At 44.5% G+C, this 19,731-nt stretch overlaps 1 protein-coding gene across 1 annotated transcript in view; it reads left to right on the top strand.

The window, feature by feature from the left end:
• The window catches only part of RNF4 (ring finger protein 4), a 34,437-nt gene extending 23,491 nt beyond the window's left edge, over window positions 1–10,946 (top strand). Inside the window, exons 5-8 of the mRNA XM_002916543.4 lie at window positions 6,844–6,853; window positions 7,277–7,436; window positions 8,032–8,080; window positions 8,681–10,946. Of these exons, the coding sequence (XP_002916589.1) occupies window positions 6,844–6,853; window positions 7,277–7,436; window positions 8,032–8,080; window positions 8,681–8,830 (369 nt within the window). The 3' untranslated portion in view covers window positions 8,831–10,946. The remainder of the gene's footprint in view (window positions 1–6,843; window positions 6,854–7,276; window positions 7,437–8,031; window positions 8,081–8,680) is intronic.
• Window positions 10,947–19,731: the final 8,785 nt, after the last annotated feature.

Raw genomic sequence — 19,731 nt, 5'->3', positions numbered from 1 at the left:
GTATATACAACTTTTACAATAGCCGAAGAAATTGATCTAGAACGGAGGAACCCCTTGTCTTTTCCCCGCCTGTTTGGTTGTCTGCCTTGCGTAAAAAGACATCTTTTTAAGTGGGCTGTACACCCAGCATGGGGCTTGAACTCACAACCTCGACATCAAGAGTTGCATGCTCTATTGACTGAGCCAGCCAGACCCCTTTCTGCCTTGTTTTTGTTTTGCTTTAAGAATTCTTTGTAAGTGATTAAGTATGAGCTTGCCACTAGTTAGGTTTTGTGTCTTTTTCTGAGGCGTCTGCCTTTTTCTTTTCGATTTATGTACAAAGGTTCTTAATTTTGATACAGTTGAGTTTATCAATTTGTTGAAGATAATCCATGTAAAATCCATTCTGTATCCTGAGTTGTACTGTTTCGCTTTCCCCAAGTGAGTCTGTAACACACTTGAATTCAAGCCTTTTGTGTGTGGTCTGAGATGGTGTCTTTAGCTCCTCTTAGTAAATTCTTACAGTGTTCCTTGTGGTGGTTTTGCAAATCTTTTGTTAGAAGATTTATTCCTGGGGCACCTGGGTGGCACAGCGGTTAAGCGTCTGCCTCCGGCTCAGGGCGTGATCCCGGCGTTATGGGATCGAGCCCCATGTCGGGCTCCTCTTGCTATGAGCCTGCTTCTTCCTCTCCCACTCCCCCTGCTTGTGTTCCCTCTCTCGCTGGCTGTCTCTATCTCTGTCGAATAAATAAATAAAATCTTTAAAAAAAAAAAAAAAGATTTATTCCTAAATACATAGTAGTTTTTTAGGAAGCTATTAAAAATGGTATTATAAAGTTTCCTTTTGTTTTTTGTTTTTATTTGCTAATATAAAGAAATGCAGTTTTTCAATGTAGCAGTTCTTAATAGGTAAATCTTTCAGATTTCTGTATACACAGAATAAATTTTCGTTCTTTTCTGTTTCCTTTTTTCTTCCTTAACACACTGGCTAGAGAAAATTTAGCGCTGGGTGAATAAAAATGGTGACAGTCTTGGACATTCTTATCTCATCCCAAAACTGAAGGAACCCTCTCAGATTTGGACCGTTAAATAAGTTCTCTGTGGTAGGTTTTATTGCTGTCATTGTTTATGCCCTTAATTCAGATTGGAGAAATTCCTCTCTATTTTCTGTTGGTCTGCAAGTTTCTTCAAGAATCAGTGTTGAATTTGGGGCACCTGTGTGGCTCGGTTGGTTAAGCATCCAACTTTTGATTTCGGCTGAGGTCATGATCTCAGGGTTGTGGGATCTAGTGGGCTCTGCACTCAGTGGAGAGTGCATAAGATTCTCTCCTCCCTTTGCCCCCACCCCATGCTTGTGCACACACGTGTGCACTGTATCTCAAATAAATAAAAAATAAAATGTGCTTCTTCTTAAGAAAAAAAGAATCAATGTTGAATTTTAACACTTCCACAGAAGGATAGTTTTTCCCCTTTCATACATTGAAGTGGAGAATACGTTGGTTTTTAGTGTTAAACTAATTCAATGTTGTGGTCTTTTTATATAGTCAGATTCTGTTTGCTACTATTTTATATACAACTTCTGCTTCTATTTTTATGAGTAGTATTGGTTTGTCTGTAATTTTTATTTTGTACACATTCCTTATGAGGTTTTTGATATCAGAGTGCTGGTTTCATGAGTTGGGCACCCTTTTTTCTGTCCTCCAGAAGATTTGTAATCTTAGAGTTACTCTTCCTTGCAGGTTTGGTAGAACTCCACTGTGAAGGTACCTAACCTCAAGTTTTTCGGAATTTGTCGATCTCATTTAAAATGTTTATTTTTATTGGTATAAATTTGTTCGTGATGTCTTAATGTTCTGTGGAATCTGTAGTGATGGCTCCTTTTTTGTTTCTTCTGATGTTGGCTGTGTTTTGTCTCTTTAGATTAGTATCACCGGAGGTTTGTTAGATCTTTCAGAGAACCAATTTTTAGCTTGTGGATCCTTACAAGTTTGTTTTCATTCAGGATTGCTGCTTTTTTTTTTTTTATTTTGCTGTTTTTCTAACTTAATAATTTTCATCCCTTTTCTAATAAATGCCTTTTATGATTATATTTTTTAAGCTATATCCTACAGATTTTTTAGTATTTTACGTTCAATTCCATGTATTTATCAAATTAGTCTTTTTTTTTTTAAGTTTTTTTTAATTTATTTATTCGGTAGAGACAGCCAGCGAGAGAGGGAACACAAACAGGGGGAGTGGGAGAGGAAGAAGCAGGCTCATAGCAGAGGAGCCTGATGTGGGGCTCGATCCCGTAAGGCCAGGATCACGCCCTGAGCTGAAGGCAGATGCTTAACCTCTGTGCCACCCAAGCGCCCCCAAATTAGTCTTTTTTTTAACTTCCAAACGTGTGGGGGTTTTATTTCCTTTTTGTTGCAGTTACAGATTTTTTTTTTTAAAGATTTTATTTATTTATTTGACAGAGATAGAGACAGCCAGCGAGAGAGGGAACACAAGCAGGGGGAATGGGAGAGGAAGAAGCAGGCTCATAGCGGAAGAGCCTGATGTGGGGCTCGATCCCACGACGCCGGGATCACGCCCTGAGCCGAAGGCAGACGCTTAACTGCTGTGCCACCCAGGCGCCCCTCTTTTTTTTTTTTTGTAAAGATTTATTTATTTATTTGCCAGAGAGAGAGCACAAGCAGGGGAAGCAGCAGACAGTGAGAAGCAGGCTCCCCGCTGAGCAAGGAGCCCAGTGGGTCCTGGGATCATGACCAGAGCCAAAGGCAGATGCTTGCTTAATCAGCTGAGCAACCCAGGCATCCCATGTTGTTACTGATTCTTTGAATTATTGCATTATTGGTCAGAAAATACATTGTGTGTGTCAGTTCTTTGATAATTCCTGAGACTTTCTTTGAGCCTGGCCTGCACGAGGTAGCTGGCCTTCACTGGATGGTGTCCTCAAAGGTCCTGCCTGGGCTTTGGTTTCTCAGTGAGGCTTTCATAAGTAAGCTTCAGTTTTTCAAGAATCTTCTGTGGGTTTTTTCCCTCTGGATTATTGTATTCCCTTCAGTTTGACCAATAATTTTTTTGGATACCTGTAAAAAAAAATATGCATGTTTTATTTTGTTTTGGTGGTTTTCAGTGGGAAACTTGATGGAAATACTAGTGTGCCATTTATTGGAAAGCTCTGCTCATATTTTCCATCCTCTTGATTTCTTACCTGGTTTAATAGGTGATGTAAGATTTTCAAACCACTTTTTTTTTTTTTCAGAATTTTATTTGTTTTATTAGCGCGTGAGCCAGGGGAGGGGCAAAAGAAGAGGGAGAAGCAGACTCCACCTTGAGTCGGGGAGCTGGACACGGTGCTTGATCCCAGGACCCCATGATCATGACCTGAGCCAAAGGCAGATGCTTAACTGACTGAGCCACCCAGGTGCCCACCCCATCATGAGCATTTGCAGCATTTCAGCCTCTGTTCCAGCTACAGATGCATTGGTAGAAAAGATTTACTCCTCTCTTTAAGACTGAGTCTTTAAGGGGAAGATACTGAAAATGGTATTTGCTTAGACTGTTTTCCCTCATTGAATTTCAAAAAAGTGTTGTTGTTGTTGTTGTTTCAAGGAGTGTTTTGTTAAAGTTAGTTTGGTTTCCCTGGAGTGTCTTTTTGGTCTGTCTCCATGGTGCACCAGTGAGTCATGCTATTTGTGTTAAGCTCCGTACCCGCCTAGTTTTCATTCATGAGCCTGTTGAAGGGGTCTCCTTAACTGAAGCTCCCTTGCGGCAAGGACAGAGCCCCGTCCGTCTCTGTGGGGATAGTCGGGGGCCTGAGGGGCACCCGGTGGCCGCTAGAATGAGTGAAGCAGCACAGTTGTCTGTGAAGAAAGAAGGGCTCAGTCACCGTGTCCAGGAATTGGGGAAGCAGTTGTGCCTGGACTCAAACAGGGAGCGCTAACTTTGACTGGAACGTTACTGTCCGAACCAGTTTTCCTGGTACTCGTGGTGTAACTACAGGAATAGGAATCTGTAATTGTGTGCTGTGTGCAGCTCTTGGAGCCAAAGACTAGCCGCTTACATACACAGTGCTTGGAGGGGGCTGTTTTTTCTGATGCAGCAACATGTGAAGCCACATGGGGGAGGTCGTGTAAAGCAAGCGGCTTGCAGAGCTCCTGGCTGGGGGAGCATCCTTGGAAATGCGAGGGGTCCACTTGCCTGCAGAGGAACCCAGGGACTCCTGCTTGGTTTTGTCCCATTTTTCAATATGAGGCTGCATATTGGCTGCAGCCTCAGGAGGCCTAGGATCCCGGGGAGTTTGTCCACTGGTAGAAGAAGGGCTTGTCCTGCCCCAGTGACCAGGGGCCTGTGACGTGGGTGTCAGCACTTATAGGTGTTCTGAGGCTCAGCTGTGCTTCAGACAACCGGTGCCTGCTGTGGGTTGTCCATTCTCCGGACGTGTCACGTGCCTCTCAGCTCTCTGACCTGCAGTTTATCCCATAGTCAAGAGAGAGAAGCCAGACCTAAAGGTGAAGGGGGATGTGCGGGTCTGATCTCAGGCCACTTCCACAGTACTAACTCAGCTGTTCAGACCAGGGGTTTTGTTTCTTTTAAAGGCCTCTCTGCTAGATCAGAGGCCCCAGAGCTTCCCCGCACCACCCCACATGCCTCTCTCTTGTGCCAGGGAAGCGCTGTGCTACCTGCAGAGTCCCAGCCATGAGGAAGGGCCATTCGGGGGTGCCTGCAGACACCTACAGGGGTTCTGGAATTTAATGTGGTTCAGCTGCTGGCTGGAGGGAGCACCAGTTACAGTGCTGTGTGTCCCTCAGTCAGGCTGTGGCACCATTATTTTCTACCCTTTGGGCAAGAAGCTTCCTCTCTCAGCTTTTGTGTTGAAGATGGGAACAGAGTCATCACCAGTGAGGGGAGCTCTCTGGTCACTATGTATTCATTTACCCAGTAGTTATGTAAGGAGTACCTGTCTTGAGCCTTGGGATGAGGCAGCGAATGTACCTCCCTGGGGGCTGAGGTCTGGCCTGAGCTCGGCACTGCCCGGAAGTGGGCTGGGTCTGACTCACCATAGCCTGTGGAGACCTGGTTCCCACACACTGCTAGCCGGGGAGCCAGCAGTGTCCTGTTCCTTCCAGGTGTCTCCACACCTAGTCAAATGACCCATCGTGGCAGAGGGAGGTGAGGCAGTGTTGGAGCGCTGGAAATCTGGGATCATCCCTGCCCACAGCAGATTTTCCTTCTGTTCCTGGCTAAATTCAGAGCTCCCTTCTATAGACCTCATAGGGACTGCACCTGTTGTCAGCCCAAGCTTTTTTTCCAGTACATAATCCCAATGAAGATTGATGGTCCCCCAATTTCATAGTCACACACTCCAGCCTTCTCTGGGAGAAGAGGGAGCGCCTTTGGTAGCTCCATGTGTGGGTTATGGTCTCATCTGCAAAATGAAGATCTTTATGCTTAGACCTTCCTCCTTTCCAGGATGGCCGTTTGTATCTGTCAGGGTTCAGGTTGGAAAACTGAATCCACCCTAAGTTGTTCTAAAGCATAAATGGATTTTAATACATGGGAAGAGCTGCTTCTTGGTATTGAAAAGGCTAAAGGAGGAGGTCTTTAGGAATAACTCTAGACGTCTCAGCTTCGACCCTCCATGGAAGCTGTTACCTCTGCCCGAAGCAGAAGGGCAGGAGGTGGGAGCCACCATCTGCACTGATCTCTTTGGGTTCAAGGAAACACTACCACAGCCCCTTGCCAGGGAGGAGGGGCCTGAGCTGAGGGCATTGCAGCTTCTGCCATGATGCCAGCCATGTCTGCCACCACCAACACCTACAGCAGCTGAAATTGGCCTCCCAAGTGTCTCACTGGGAGGACTTACTAGTTTGTGTTCAGAACCGCTGCCACGAGGGAGTTGGGCTGGAAGGAGCTCCTGGTTTCCTCAGGGCAGGCTGGCATGGCCTCCACCATGGGCGTCAGCCAAGGAGGGGTGGGCAGCAGGCCTTTGAACAGCACCCAGGAGCACTTTCCTGAAGTCGATGGCCTGTGATGAGCAAGAGGGAGAAGGTGTGCTCCTGGTGCCAGCATAGATAGACAGGTTTATGAGCTCAGAGGGGGTTGAAGAGATAATGGTGTGAAACTACTATAGCAAAAATAGTCCTGGTGTAAGTTCTGAGTAATCAGATGCCTTGTCAAGTTCTCAGTAACGTTTTTGTAGGCCCAGAGAACACGGAATCGGATTGATCTCGGTCCTTGGTATGCCACGTATTAGTCCCTGCACGTCCTACTTTGTTTAATTACTTAATTGTTCCCAGTAATAAGCACTGCAAACCCTCCTCCCAGTAAGGACCCGCCTTTGGCATAGCCTGTGTGGCATACGAGATGCTTGTCATTGGCCCCACTGGACAAGGAGAGCATATGGAGCTAGTCCTGGGTTCCGTGCCCCTAGTGCCCTGTGACGGTGGTTGTCTTGCTTGGTCCTTGAAACAGTATGGTGAGCTGTGGGCATTGGTGCCTCTGTTCTGCAGAAGAGGAAGTTGGCAGCTCCCAGAGGGTAAGTCGCTTCCCCAGGTCACAAGGCCCGCAGTTCCCAGACTCGCTCAGCACCTGGTGGACTGAGGCACAGTGTGTCAGCGCCGGGAAGCTGAGGTGCCTGGGACGGGCCTTACTGGAGGGGAGAGGTGTGCAGATCCCTGCTGCTGCTGGCTGGGGGCAGGTCCTCTCCCTGCACCTGTCCTATCCTGCAGGATGGCTTTATTGCTCCCCTGAGAATTTTGCATTTGAAACAAGAAATGCTTCAATTTTATCATTTAAGATAAGGTTTTAAAAATACAGAGTATATTATGTCACACTGATTGTATCTTTCTCTTTTGTTTTCCTCCTTCTTAAAAGATTGTTGACGGTGAGTGCTTTCCTCTCTCTTTCATTGGGTTTGGATACAGAACTGACGTGGGGGGCAGGTGCAGTGCCGAAGTCCTTGTCAGGCCCTTGGGCGTGTGGATGCTGAGCAGGAAGATGCCTGCAGTCAGGGCGCTGTGCTGGTTGAGGAGAGACAGCACCCCGAGTGCTGAGCTACGGTCCCGTTGGATTTTGGAGAAAGCTTATCACCTTAGACTTTAGATGGCCTCCCAGCTGAGACACCTGCTCATGGCAGGGATGGGGCTTCTGGGAAGACAGGAGGGTGGCCTCTCCGTAGCTGGGCAGGACCGTCTGGGTGTGGTGGCTGTGCCTCTTAAGTCTGGAATTGTGGTCTTTCCCAGGTGGGAAGGGGGTGGTGGGGTGATAGGGCTAGGGACCCTGCCCTGAGCATGGACTCACACCTTAGAAAGGAGGCGGCCAAGGAGGAATGCGAGGCGGCCACGCCAGGACCACGCTGATAGCTGTGTGGTGAGCAGTGATGACGAGGAGCTGTCCAGGGACAGAGACGTGTACGTGACCACCCATACTCCCCGAAACACCAGGGAGGAGGCAGCCACAGGACTCAGGTACCAGCACTCCTGCCGCCCTGCTGCCTCACCAGATGCCTCTGGCCATGTGGGACCCCTTGGCCCCCCGGAATGGGGATCCTCTACCCCCTGCTTCCATTTCTCAGGGTTAGAGTACTGGAAATACTGGACTTTTTGCAAGTTTTGTGAGCCCATGGCTCAGCAGCTGGGTGCAGGTGGGTCTGGATTCAGAGCCAGTTAGGCCATCCCCAGCGGGACAAGACCGTGCCTGGCACTGGCAGGGTAGATGTGACTAGCCCTGGGCTGGTGGCACACTCTACCACCTGCTGTGCGGAACAGACCCAGTGGCTCTCCGTGATCTGCAGCAGGAATGCTTGGAGGCGCTAGACACAGCTCCTGCCCCAGACGGGGAGGCAGAGAGCACAGGCTGGGGGTTTGGGAAGATAGGGCACCTCCGGTTGTCTAAACTTTGGTACCCCTCTCACCTCCCCAGTGCACCCCCTTGGGGCAGCTGGCCTTTTTGTAAGTCTCTTGGTGCCTGTGCTAAGGGATACGGGCTGCTTCTATGAAGCCACTTAGAGTAATTGAATGTTTGAGTTTGCCGAGGAACTGACATGAAGCACTGTGATTTTAGGCCCTCTGGTACTGTCAGTTGTCCGATCTGCATGGACGGGTACTCTGAGGTAAGCAAACTTAGCTGTGTCTTCCTTGCTTCTGGTTTCCACACAGCTTCAGTGAAAGAATTAGATGAGAGAGAGAGTCTTCTCTTTCGGTGGGATTTGATAACTCTCTTCTGCAGTCAGGCCTGGCTGGCCCATGGCCTATCACACATCTCTGTGCCAGCTTCTTGGACCCTACAGCCTTCACCTCTGGACCCTCTGTTCCTTGGGCTTCCACATGGAAGTGTGTCCATACCATGTATTCCCCATCCCAGCCTCAGCAGAAGCAGTAGTGCTTCCTGTGGCCCCTGAGCCGTCTGGCACTGCCCCCTGTGTGCTCACACAGTGTCTCTGGACCTCAGTAGACCTGTGGGTTCAGTTATCTGGGGTCCCTCCAACCCTCCTGAGCCCCTACTGCCAGGAGAGTGGCTCCTCCTGCCTCTGCCCTCGGCTTCGGAGACCCCACTCGTACTTGTCTACGCTACAGAGCAGGTAGGCATCTTCAGTTCTCCAGACCTGCCTAGCCCTTCCTCCCCTCATCTCAGCAGAAGTGAGGTTCTCTGGGGACTGCTGCTGCTCTGGGACCAGGGCAAACATGGAGGCTGTTCTTTTTATGTTTTCTAGATTGTACAGAATGGACGTCTCATTGTTTCTACAGAATGTGGCCACGTCTTTTGTAGCCAGTGCCTCCGTGACTCTCTCAAGAATGCTAACACTTGCCCAACTTGCAGGAAAAAGATCAATCACAAACGATACCACCCCATTTATATATGAAGTGTGGAGAGCTGCTCAGGAGAGGTGGACGAACAGACAGACAGCCTGGCTGGGTTCTCCACACAGCCTTTCATGGGTTCTCTGCCTCAATTTCCTGAGCTCAAAAAGACTATTTCAAAACCAACATCTGATATGTAAACTGCTCTTTTTGTTTCCAACCCCCTTTTAGGCCCTTTTGTTACCTCCAATCACTGCTGTGGAGTTGGAGCCAGGGCCCGCCTAGGCCAGGGGCTTCATCTCTGCTCTGGGTGGTCTGGTTCCAGGGTAGGAGAGAGGGAGTTAGGCACATTGGAACTGAGAATCGTGGTTCTAGCCTCTTTCTGGAACCTGCATGTTTGCCAAGAAATTTTCCCCATTTGGAAAGTTTGCCCCAGCTTCCTCCTGGCAGTGTCGTCAAGGGGTTGGCCCCGGTCAGAGAGCACGCAGGTCTGCCCAGCTCTCCCAGGCAAGCAACATCGACCCAGGCATCTGTCTGCCACCGTGACCAAGCCAAACAAAGTCCATCCGGCCCGAGGATCCCAGGTGTTGTGAGCACGGCCCTGGAAGGACCCACCACCGGACTTTTTTTTTTCCTTTGAGAGTCAGAGGTCACCCGTGATTCCATCTGCACCTTAGCATTGATGTGCAGGGATTTCTGTAGATCAAGAGAATCTCTACAGGGCAATTCCCAGGTTCCTAAGAACGAAATGTGCAATAAAGCCTGTTCTTTGCCTACTTTTCAGCAGCCCAGGAGATGTAGCACTCTTAGTGTCCCCTCAGAGGCCTCATGTTGCCTGTGGAGCAGTGCCTGTCCCACCCCATCCTATTCACCACCTGTTCTCAGGAACTTAACCCGTGTCCCAGAGTTTTTCACCTGGCACAGGCCCTGCAAGCTCTATAGGGCAGACATGTGGTCGGGTATCCTCTCTCTTTTCTGATAAAATCTATCCTGTTTGCCACATGCCCTCTGGTCCTCAGTTCCCACTGCCTAGTGTCTACTCAAGCATCAGTACTGGGAGGTGGTGGCAATACCTGTGGCCTTAAGCCACCCAAGTCCATGCTATTGTCCAAGTCATGGCTGCCCAGAGTTTCAGAGAGTTTGGCGTACCTGCCATTAGCTGGACTCTTGGGCTTTCACCCACACCCCCACACCAACTGACATTCACTTTAGAAGCTGCTTCTCTGGGCCTTTCAGGCTTTGATCCTTTGGGCTTTTGACTGCTCCATAGGTTTGGTTGGCAAAGTGTGGTGGCCTCTCCTCCCCAAGGCAGCCACATAACATGCTCTGCTTATCTATGGGTGTGAGCCTCTTGGTCCTCAAGGAGGCAGCGGGGTGGCCTGAGATGCCCCTCACAGCACAGGGCCTGGGGCAGCTAGTGGGGGAGAGTCCTTGCCGTGTCAGCCTGCCTCCGCCTCTGCACCCTCCTTCCTCAGAGGGCTTTAAGCCAAACCAACAGCCTCTTCGTGTGAAACATCTTCAAGGTGGAAACAGGGCCTCCTCTGGCTTTGCTAGCAATAACTGACCTTCAGTTTACCCTTCTGAAGGAGCAGGGACTCGGCACAGAATTCACTTTAAACGGGGCTGAAGGAGTGTCCCTCCTCTATGTGAAAAGAAATTTGTTTTATTCTTCATTCTGACTTTTTAACTGTTTGGCTCACTTCCAGTTAATTTGGATGAAAGTAATAATTTTCTACTTGGAGTCAAGGAGGGCAGGACGTCAGTTCTCATCGGCACGATGCTCGGTGTGTCCACCCTCTATTTGGACATCGTTGCCATTAACTTCCTTCTGGGCTTCGTGGAAACTCTTTTGTTATGTTCCAGCAGTACCCAGACTTCAGAAACCAAGACGACCATGCAGCCAAAATCTCCTTTAAGTTTTGTGCTTAAGGACAAATGGTTGATCATAAAGGTTGTAATCCTTCATACTAAATTAAATTGGGAAAAAAATGTTTAGTTTCTACTACTTAGAAACTGCAGAATAGGAAAAGGTTGATAAGAAAAATCATTTTCTTTTCTTCATTGTACATAGTTCAAATCTTTCTTTGTTACATTTAAACTATATCCATGTACATCAGTCTATTTCGGACTCCTCTGCTAGTGTTACAGATGGAAATAAAACCATTAATTTGAACCAGATTTCTTTTGTGCATTCATTTGCTCTCTGGGATGGATATTCTCCCCTTTTGCCCAAGATGTGTGATTCCTGTCTTCCTCCAGTTCAGCATATTGTCAGTGTGTGCAGGAAACTTGCTTGTCCGGCTACTGTCCAGAAACCAGCAGGCGAGAGGTTCTTGGAATGGAACCACAAGTCTAGGCCCTGGAATCCTTCAGCAGAATCTTCACCTTGGCCCTAAGAGGCGAGGCTGGCTGTGGGGCTGTCTGACCAGCACTGGCTCGGGAGAGGAGCTCTGAGCAGCATGAACTTAGATGGACCTGGGATTCTGACAGTGCGGTGCACCCCTGCCTCAACCACCCAGACACGGTCACCGTCCACTCTGGGGCGAGGGCCCGGGGGCGCTGGTCAGTGCCCTCATTGGTCAAGTGCCCAGAAAGCTGGAAAGAGGGAGTGGGCTTGGGATTCCCAGGCAGTTGGTGCTGGCAGAGCTTGCCTCACACTTTCCCCACGCCTATCGAGTGGCCCGAGAGATAGAAAAGGTGAACATGCTGGCCACCTGGAGCTCAGAGGCCCGACCTTTAGTTGGAGACAAGTCACATCAGAGGAAAATGAAGTTATTCAAACATTCAGTGCATGCTTGCATTGCCCTGGTATTGCACTTGGCTCTGGTGGGTATTGAGAAATCCACGTTTATCACTGCCCCCTGGGTGTACATTCCTTGAGGGAGGCTGTCCCCAACCCAGCCCCCCAAGCCAGTGAAAAGTCAAAATGCAGAGGTCAGTTACAGGAGTCCTGAGAGAGCAAGAGGGGATGATGAGCCGCAGTCCTCAAGGTTTGAAAGTTCCCTACGGAAAGGTGAGGTCATTGACATTACGTTCCTTGATTTTTTTTTTCCCCCGGTGTACAATCACCTTGCATTCTTGGATAAATCCACCTTGTTCATGATGTTTTCTTTCTATAGATTTGTTTGTTTTGCCAATATTTGTGTTTTTTTCTAAGTTTATGTTCATGTGTAGTTACAGTGACCTATGATCTTACACAGGCTTTGCCATGTTTGGGTTTCAGTGAGGCTTGTTCCCGACAAGGAGACTAGAGTTTTCTCCGTATCCTGATTTAGGATTATTCCTTGACTGAAATGGAACTCATAGATAAGATCTCTGAACTGTTGCTTTCATTGAGGAAAGATTTTAAAGTAATGATTTGATTTTTTATTCCCAAATGTTTGAGAATTATTCAAATTTTTGTCAGTTTTATTAAGTTGCCAGTTTCTAGGAATTCATACATTTTATCTCTACAAGTTTTTGGCATAAAGTTGTTCATAATCTCTTATAAGCTAATTAAACTCTGTAGCATCTTTTTATCATTAGTGTTTATGCCTTTCCTTTTTAATTAGAGATTTGCCAGTTTTATGTTCTGTATATGTTAATTCCAGTATCCAAATCCTTTGTGGGTCTAATTCTGAAATTTTATTCTTGCTGGCTCTCTCTAATGACTTCTTCCTTTGTGTGTTTTGTGAGCAACTTTCTCCCTTATTTTGAGCCCATGTAACTTGGTACACTATCTGAAAATTCTTTGAGAACTGGATTGAAGGTGGGTTCCTCCAGAAAATATTTGCCTTTGCTTTTATGAGGTGTAATTAAAGTTGTTAACCGACATAAAGCCATTATATTTATCATTTATGCCATGAAACGTAGCACAGGAAAAAGCACACTTCACTGAATTACCTCAAAGTGTAGCTCAGTGCACCTGGGTGAGTCAGTCGGTTAAGCATCTGCCTTTGGCTCAGGTCATGATCCCACAGTCCTGGGATTGAGCCACGCATAGGGCTCCCTGCTCAGCGGGGAGCCTGTTTCTCCCTCTCCCTCTGCTGCTCCCCCTGCTTGTGCTCTCTCTCTCCCTCACTCTCTGACAAATAAATGAATAAAATCTTTAAAAAAAAAAAAAAAGTATAGCTCAATGAATTACCATACCAACCAACCATAACAAGAAAAAGGATATTGTCGATACTTTAGAAGCCCCTACTAGTCCTTCCTCCCAGTCAGTACACTCTGCCTTCTCTCCCATGGCAATTACTTTACTGATTTTTATGGAGGTCACTCCTTTGACTATAATTATAATTTAATTACCAAAACATGCAACCTTAATCACATATTTTTGTTGTACCTGTTCTTTGAACTTAATAGATGAACGTCTTCAATGTGTATCGGGATTGGGAGTGTATTTCTCAGTGTTACATTGAGATTCATTCATGTTGTGTAGTTTATTCACTTTGCTTGCTATGTATTACATGAGATGAATATGCTTTAGTTTATCCATTCTTTCAGCCATTTAAGTGTTTTGGCTATTAATAGCCCAGAGTGAACATTCTGTGTGTCTTTTTTGGTGCAGTTTTGCTTCCGTACCTGTTGGGCACATACTTAAGTGTGAAATTACTGTGTTATAGTATATGAACATTCAGGAAAATTCCTAAGTGGAAATTAACACACTTTTAAACAACCAATGGGTCAAAGAAGAAATCACAAAGGAAATTAGAAAATACCTTGAGAAGAATGAAAATGAAAACACAACAAAAGGGATGCAATGAAAGCAGTGCTTGGGGAATATTTATAGCTATAAATATGTACATTAAAGCAGAAGATCGAATCAATAGCCTAATTGTATGTCTTAAGGAACTCGGAAAAGAAGAGCAAAAAAACCCCAAAGCTAGCAGAAGGAAGGTAATAGTAAAGATTAAGCCAGAGATAAATGGATGACTGAAAACAAAACCAGGGACGCCAGAAGTTGTTTCTTTGAGAAGATCAACAAAATTGACAAGTGTTTAGCTAGACTAAGAACAAAAGATTTAAATTAATAAAATCAACAATGAGAGAGGATATTACTGAATTTTATAGAAGTAGGGAGTATTACAAAAGACTACTAAGAATACCTGTATGCCAATAAATTGGATAACTTAGTTGAAATGGATAAATTCCTAGAAATACAAACTACCAAAACTCACTCTGAATTGAAAATAAGAGGAAACCTATGAAAAGTGAAATTGAAGTATTCAAAACCCCAACAAAGAAGCCTAAGACCAGATGGTTTCACTGGGAAATTCTATCAAGCACATAAAAAAGAATACTGCTTTTTGGATTCTTCAAAAAAACTCAAGAGAACATTTCCTAACTCATTCTATGAGGTCAGTATCATCCTGATACCAAAGCCACACAAAGACACTACAGGAAAAGAAAATTGCAGAGTAATCTCTCTTGTGAATATAGATGCAAAAAATCTACAACAGATGGCTAGCACACTGAATTTAGCAGCATACTAAAAACATTACACACCATAACCAAGTGGGTCTTTCCCCAGGAATGCAAGAGTGGCTCAACCTATGGAAACCAATGCAATTACTATGTTAATAGACTGTAGGAAAGAAAAAGTAACACATGATCCCTTCAACTGATGGCAGAAGAAATGTTTCCCGGCACCCTTTTATGATGAAAACACTCAACAAACCAGGAACAGAAAAAAGTACCTTGGGGCGCCTGGGTGGCTCAGTTGTTAAGCTTCTGCCTTCGGCTCAGGTCATGATCCCAGAGTCCTAGGATTGAGCCCCACATTGGGCTCCCTGTTCAGCGGGGAGCCTGCTGCTGCTTTTTCCCTCTGCCTGCTGCTTCCCCTACTTGTGCTCTCTCTCTGTCAAATAAATAGATAAAGTCTTAAAAAAAAAAAAAAAGAAAAGTACCTCAACATAACAAAAACTATATGTGAAAAGCTCACAGCTCAATGATAAGACAAAGCTTTTCCTCTAAGATCAGGAACAAGACAAGGATGATTTATTTCATCACTTCTATCCAACATAGTATTAGAAGTTCTAGCTAAAGCAGTTAGGCAAGAAAGAAAGAAAAGGCATACACGTTGGAAATGAACAAGGAAAAGTATCTGCAGATGGCACAACAGTAGAGGACTAAAGAACCCACAATACACACCAACAACTGTTAGAGCTTATAAATGAATTCGCCAAAGTTGCCGCATACGAATTCACAAATCAGTGAACACACTGTCAATTAACAATCTGAAAAGGAAGTTAAAACAATTCCATTTTCATAGCATCAAAAGGAATAAAATCCTTATGAATAAATGTAACCCAAGTGGGTATAAAATCTATATACCGAAACATGGCTGAGAAAACACCACTACAAAACCTTGCTGAAAGAAATGAACCTAAGCAGAAACACCTCATATACTTAGGGGTTGGGAGGCTTAATATTGTTAAGATGGCAATACTATCAGGCACCTGGGTGGCTCAGTTGGTTGAGCATGTGACTCGATCTCGGGGTCATGAGTTCAAGCCTCACGTTGGGTCTATGGCTTACTTTAAAAAAAAAATCTTGGAAGAAAATATAGAGGCAAGTTGAAAACAACTTGTACAGCGTGTGTACTTGAAAAGGATTCAAGGGGTAAACTTTGCATTATATTTTTCTTGGATTTGGCAATGGTTTCTTAAATATGACACCAAAATCCAGGCAACAAAAGGAAAAATAAATACATTTGACTTCATTAAAATTAAAAACTTTTGTGCTTCAAAGGACACTAACAGTGAAAAAACAACCCACAGAATGGGAGAAAATATTTGCCCGTCATCTGCTTGCAATATCTGCTAAGACACCAATAATCAGAATATTTACAGTGTTCTTACAACTCAACAAGAACAAAAGGAAACTGGCAAAGTACTGCAATAGATACTTCTCCAAAGAAGGTAGACAAACTGGCAAATAAGCACATGCAAGGAACTCAATCATTAGTCACCAGTGGAATGTAAATCAAAACCACAGGGCTCGCAGGAGGGGGTATATTATGGGGCGCCTGGGTGGCACAGCTGTTAAGCGTCTGCCTTCGGCTCAGGGCGTGATCCGGGCGTTATGGGATCGGGCCCCACATCAGGCTCCTCCACTAGGAGCCTGCTTCTTCCTCTCCCACTCCCCCTGCTTGTGTTCCCTCTCTCGCTGGCTGTCTCTATCTCTGTCAAATAAATAAATAAAATCTTAAAACACATACACACAGAGATACCACTTCACACCCATTCGAGTGGCTATTACCAAGAAGCAGTAAGTATTGGCAGGGATGTGTAGAAATTGGAGCCCTTGTGTATTACTGGTAGACACATAAAATGGCCAAGCTTCTCTGGAAAAGTTTGATGGTTCCTCAGAAAGTGAAATACAGAATTACCACATGATCCAGCAACTTTACTCCTAGATAGATACCCAAGAGAATTGAAAGCAGGGACTCAAATGGATACTTGTGCACCTATGTTCATAGCAACATTATTCACCACAGCCAAAAGGTGTGAACCATCCAAATGTCCATCAACAGATGAATGGGTACAGGAAGGGTGGCATATCCATTCAAGGGAATATTATTCAGCCTTAAAAAGAAAATTCTGATACATACAACATGGATAAACCTTGATAACATTATGCTGAGCAAGATAGTCACAAAAGTACAAATATTGTATGACTGCATTTATATGAGGTACATAAATATGAGGTTCCTAGAGTAGGCAAATTCGTAGAGGTAAATTAGAATAGAGATTACCAGGGGCTGGAGGTACAGTGGGAGGGGAGGTATTGTTTAATGGGTACAGAGTTTCTGTTTGGGACAATGAAATGATGAAAGTGGACAGTGGTGATGATCGTACAACATCATAAATGTAGCTAATGCCATTGAATTAAACACTTGAAAAGGATTAAAATGGTAATTTTTGTATTATATATTATCACAATTTTTTAATGAGAAAGGCTAGTATAAAATAAGGTTATATCTCTATATAGATAGAGAATTCCATTTATATATAATTTCATATATGTGTGTGTGTTGTGTGTGTGTGTATATTCCATTTATTGTGGTATTCATTCTCTTTTCATTCCCATCTGAAAGAATTTTCCTTCTGCCCAATGAGCTTTCTTTAGTATTTCTTTTAGTGAATTCCTGCTGGCAATAAATTCTATCTTTGTTAATTTGAAAATGCCATTATTTTACTTTCATTCTTGCATGATATATTTTTTTCTGAGTAAAAAATTCTAAGTTGCTGTCTAATATGGTTGCTGTGAGCCATATGTGGCTGTTGAGCACTTGGAGTGTGGTGAATCCAAATGGGGAGTGACTGGAAGTTAATACCCAAATGGGATTCTCAAGACTTAGTATGAAAGAGAGTATAAAGTATCTTGTTAGTAGCTTTTATATTGATTACATGTTTAGCTCATGATATTTTGAATGTATTGCATTAGATAAAACAAGATTTTTTTTAATTGTAAGTTGGGGTTTTTTTGGTGTGTGTGTGTGTAACAACTAGGTCATTCCTTTGTCTTCCAGCTTCATTTCTGCTGCGGCTAGCTGTCATGTCTTTGAAGAGAAGTGAATATTTTCTCTGACTAACATTTTGCTTTGTCTTTTCGGCAGTTTGATAATGATGTGCTTAGGTGTGGTTTTGCTGGTATTTATCCTGCTTGGGACTCACAGGGCCTCTTGAAACTGCTGGCTGTCTGGCATCAGCTTTGGAGAGCTCTGCTTCTGTCGTGTTCACTCTTCTTGTCTTCTAGGACTCCAATTACACATTGTTAGACCTTCAACTGTGTCTGATCCATTTCTTAAGTCTTTTTTTTTTCTTCCTGTTTTATCAATTGTGTTTTTTTTCTCTGTGTGCTAGTTAGAATGTTTTATATTGAATTATCTTGTAATTCATTAATCCTCTAATCTGTGTCTAATCTGTTCATCTACTAAATTCCTAATTTCAGTTATTTTATCTGTTAGTTTTAGCTAATATTCTTACAGATTTCAATTCTCAGGTGAAATTCTCCATTATTTCATCTCTTTTTACGCCTTTTTCCTCTATTTTCTTGAGCATGTTAATTGTAATTACTCGACAGTCTTTGCCTAACTCCAGTATGTGACTCACCCACAGGTTTATTTCTATAGTCGTTTGTCTTTTTATTTTCAGTCAAAAGGCCCTGTGCCTTCACACACCAGGAAATTTTTAACTGAAAGCTGAACTTATGCACAAAGAATGGTAGTGGTTACAGATGTCTTTCTCTGCGGGGAAAATAGGGCAGGTGCCAGTCACCTTAGCCTGATGGCACGTTAGGCTGTAGTAAGGCCATGTTGCGGTTCATGAGCCCTGTCTACTGGTGGTTCACCTCCTACTGTCAGGATGCTGTTGAGAGCTTCCCAATGGGTAGCAGGGTACCACTCTCTGCTTTGTCCTGACCTATAATCCTTGTCTTCTCTTCTCAGCCTGGTGAAACTGTCACAACCTCTCCTCTGCTTTCTGGGTTTGTTCAGAAGCTTTATCTCTTAGCTTCCTGCCTGTAGAGTGTGAGAATTTGTCAGTGTCTTGAGAGAAAAACTGTCAGGTTCAGTGATTGACTCACCCCATCTCGCTGGAATTGTAGCCCCAATAAGCTTTGTCTCTTTACCGCAGAAGACTCCCTGATAGTATCCTCTTTCCAGACAAAGCCTTGCTTCTTAGCCCAGTGTCCTTAGAACTGGAAAACAGGGAAAACTGGACCCCCGGTTATATGTGTTTAGTAGCATTCCAATTTTTTTTTTTTTAAAGGCTGTTGAAATTCTTTACTTTTTTTTTTTTTTAAGATTTTATTTATTTATTTGACAGAGAGAGAGGGAGAAGCAGTCTCCCCGCAGAGCAGAAAGCCCAATGTGGGACTCGATCTCAGGACCCTGGGATCACGACCTGAGCCGAAGGCAGACGCTTAACCGACTGAGCCACCCAGGCACCCAGCATTCCAATTTCTTAAACATCTATGTCTTTCTTATATTTTGTGTATGTACATATATATACCTATATATTCTAGTTAAAATAATAATCAGGCCTGCATCACGATGACTCCACATTGTTCCCATATCAGATGGTGACAGGTATGTGTTCTATCATACTTTCCATGTATCCAATTTTCTACCTCAATTTCAGACATCCAATAACTTAAAATATCAGGGGCTGTTTTTCCTCACAGGCTTCCATTGTCCTGTTCTAATTTGGGTTGGTTCTTTTTTTTTTTTTTTCCCCAGGTTGGTTTTTTTTTTTTTTTCCTCACCCCTACTAGAAAGTCATCCCACCTCCTCCACTGAACTTGTAATTCTTTTTTCTCTCCTATTTTCTATCCGTCTTTTTCTACTTTCTGGATAATCTTAACTTTATCTTGCAACCCTACTGTTGGCTTTCTTTTACAATTCCAGTTGTATTTTTTTTTAAGATTTTATTTATTTATTTGACAGAGAGCGAGAGAGGGAACACAAGCAGGGGGAGTGGGAGAGGGAGAAGCAGGCTTCCCACTGAGCAGGGAGCCCAATGCGGGGCTCGATCCCAGGACCCTGGGATCATGACCTGAGCTGAAGGTAGATGCTTAACAAATGAGCCACCCAGGCACCCCTTGGTTGTACTTTTAATTTCCAAGCCCTTCTCCATCATTGTCAAGATTGGGTGACCTTTGAGGTCACATGTCAGTTATAAGATGGAAGAGAGGTACTTAATAGTGTCAGGTGTATGTGAGAAGTAGGCCCACGGGCATACCTTATTTTGTTGTGCTTCGCTTTACTGAGCTTCACATATGGTGCGTTGTTTACAAATCAACAGTCTGTAGCAACCCTGTGTCAAGCAAGTCTATTGGCACCATTTTTCCAAAAACGTGCTCGGTTTGTGTGTCACATTTTGGTAATTTAATATTTCAAACTTTTTCATTGTATTTGTTATGGTGATCTGTGATCAGTGATTACAGCTCACTGAAAGCTCCGATGATGGTTAACATTTTT

The sequence above is a fragment of the Ailuropoda melanoleuca genome, chromosome 11 (genome assembly GCF_002007445.2).
Source record: "Ailuropoda melanoleuca isolate Jingjing chromosome 11, ASM200744v2, whole genome shotgun sequence".
Classification (NCBI taxonomy): Eukaryota; Metazoa; Chordata; class Mammalia; order Carnivora; family Ursidae; genus Ailuropoda; species Ailuropoda melanoleuca.
The sequence above is the reverse complement of the archived record's forward strand: the minus strand, read 5'-3'. Positions and strand labels throughout refer to the sequence as shown.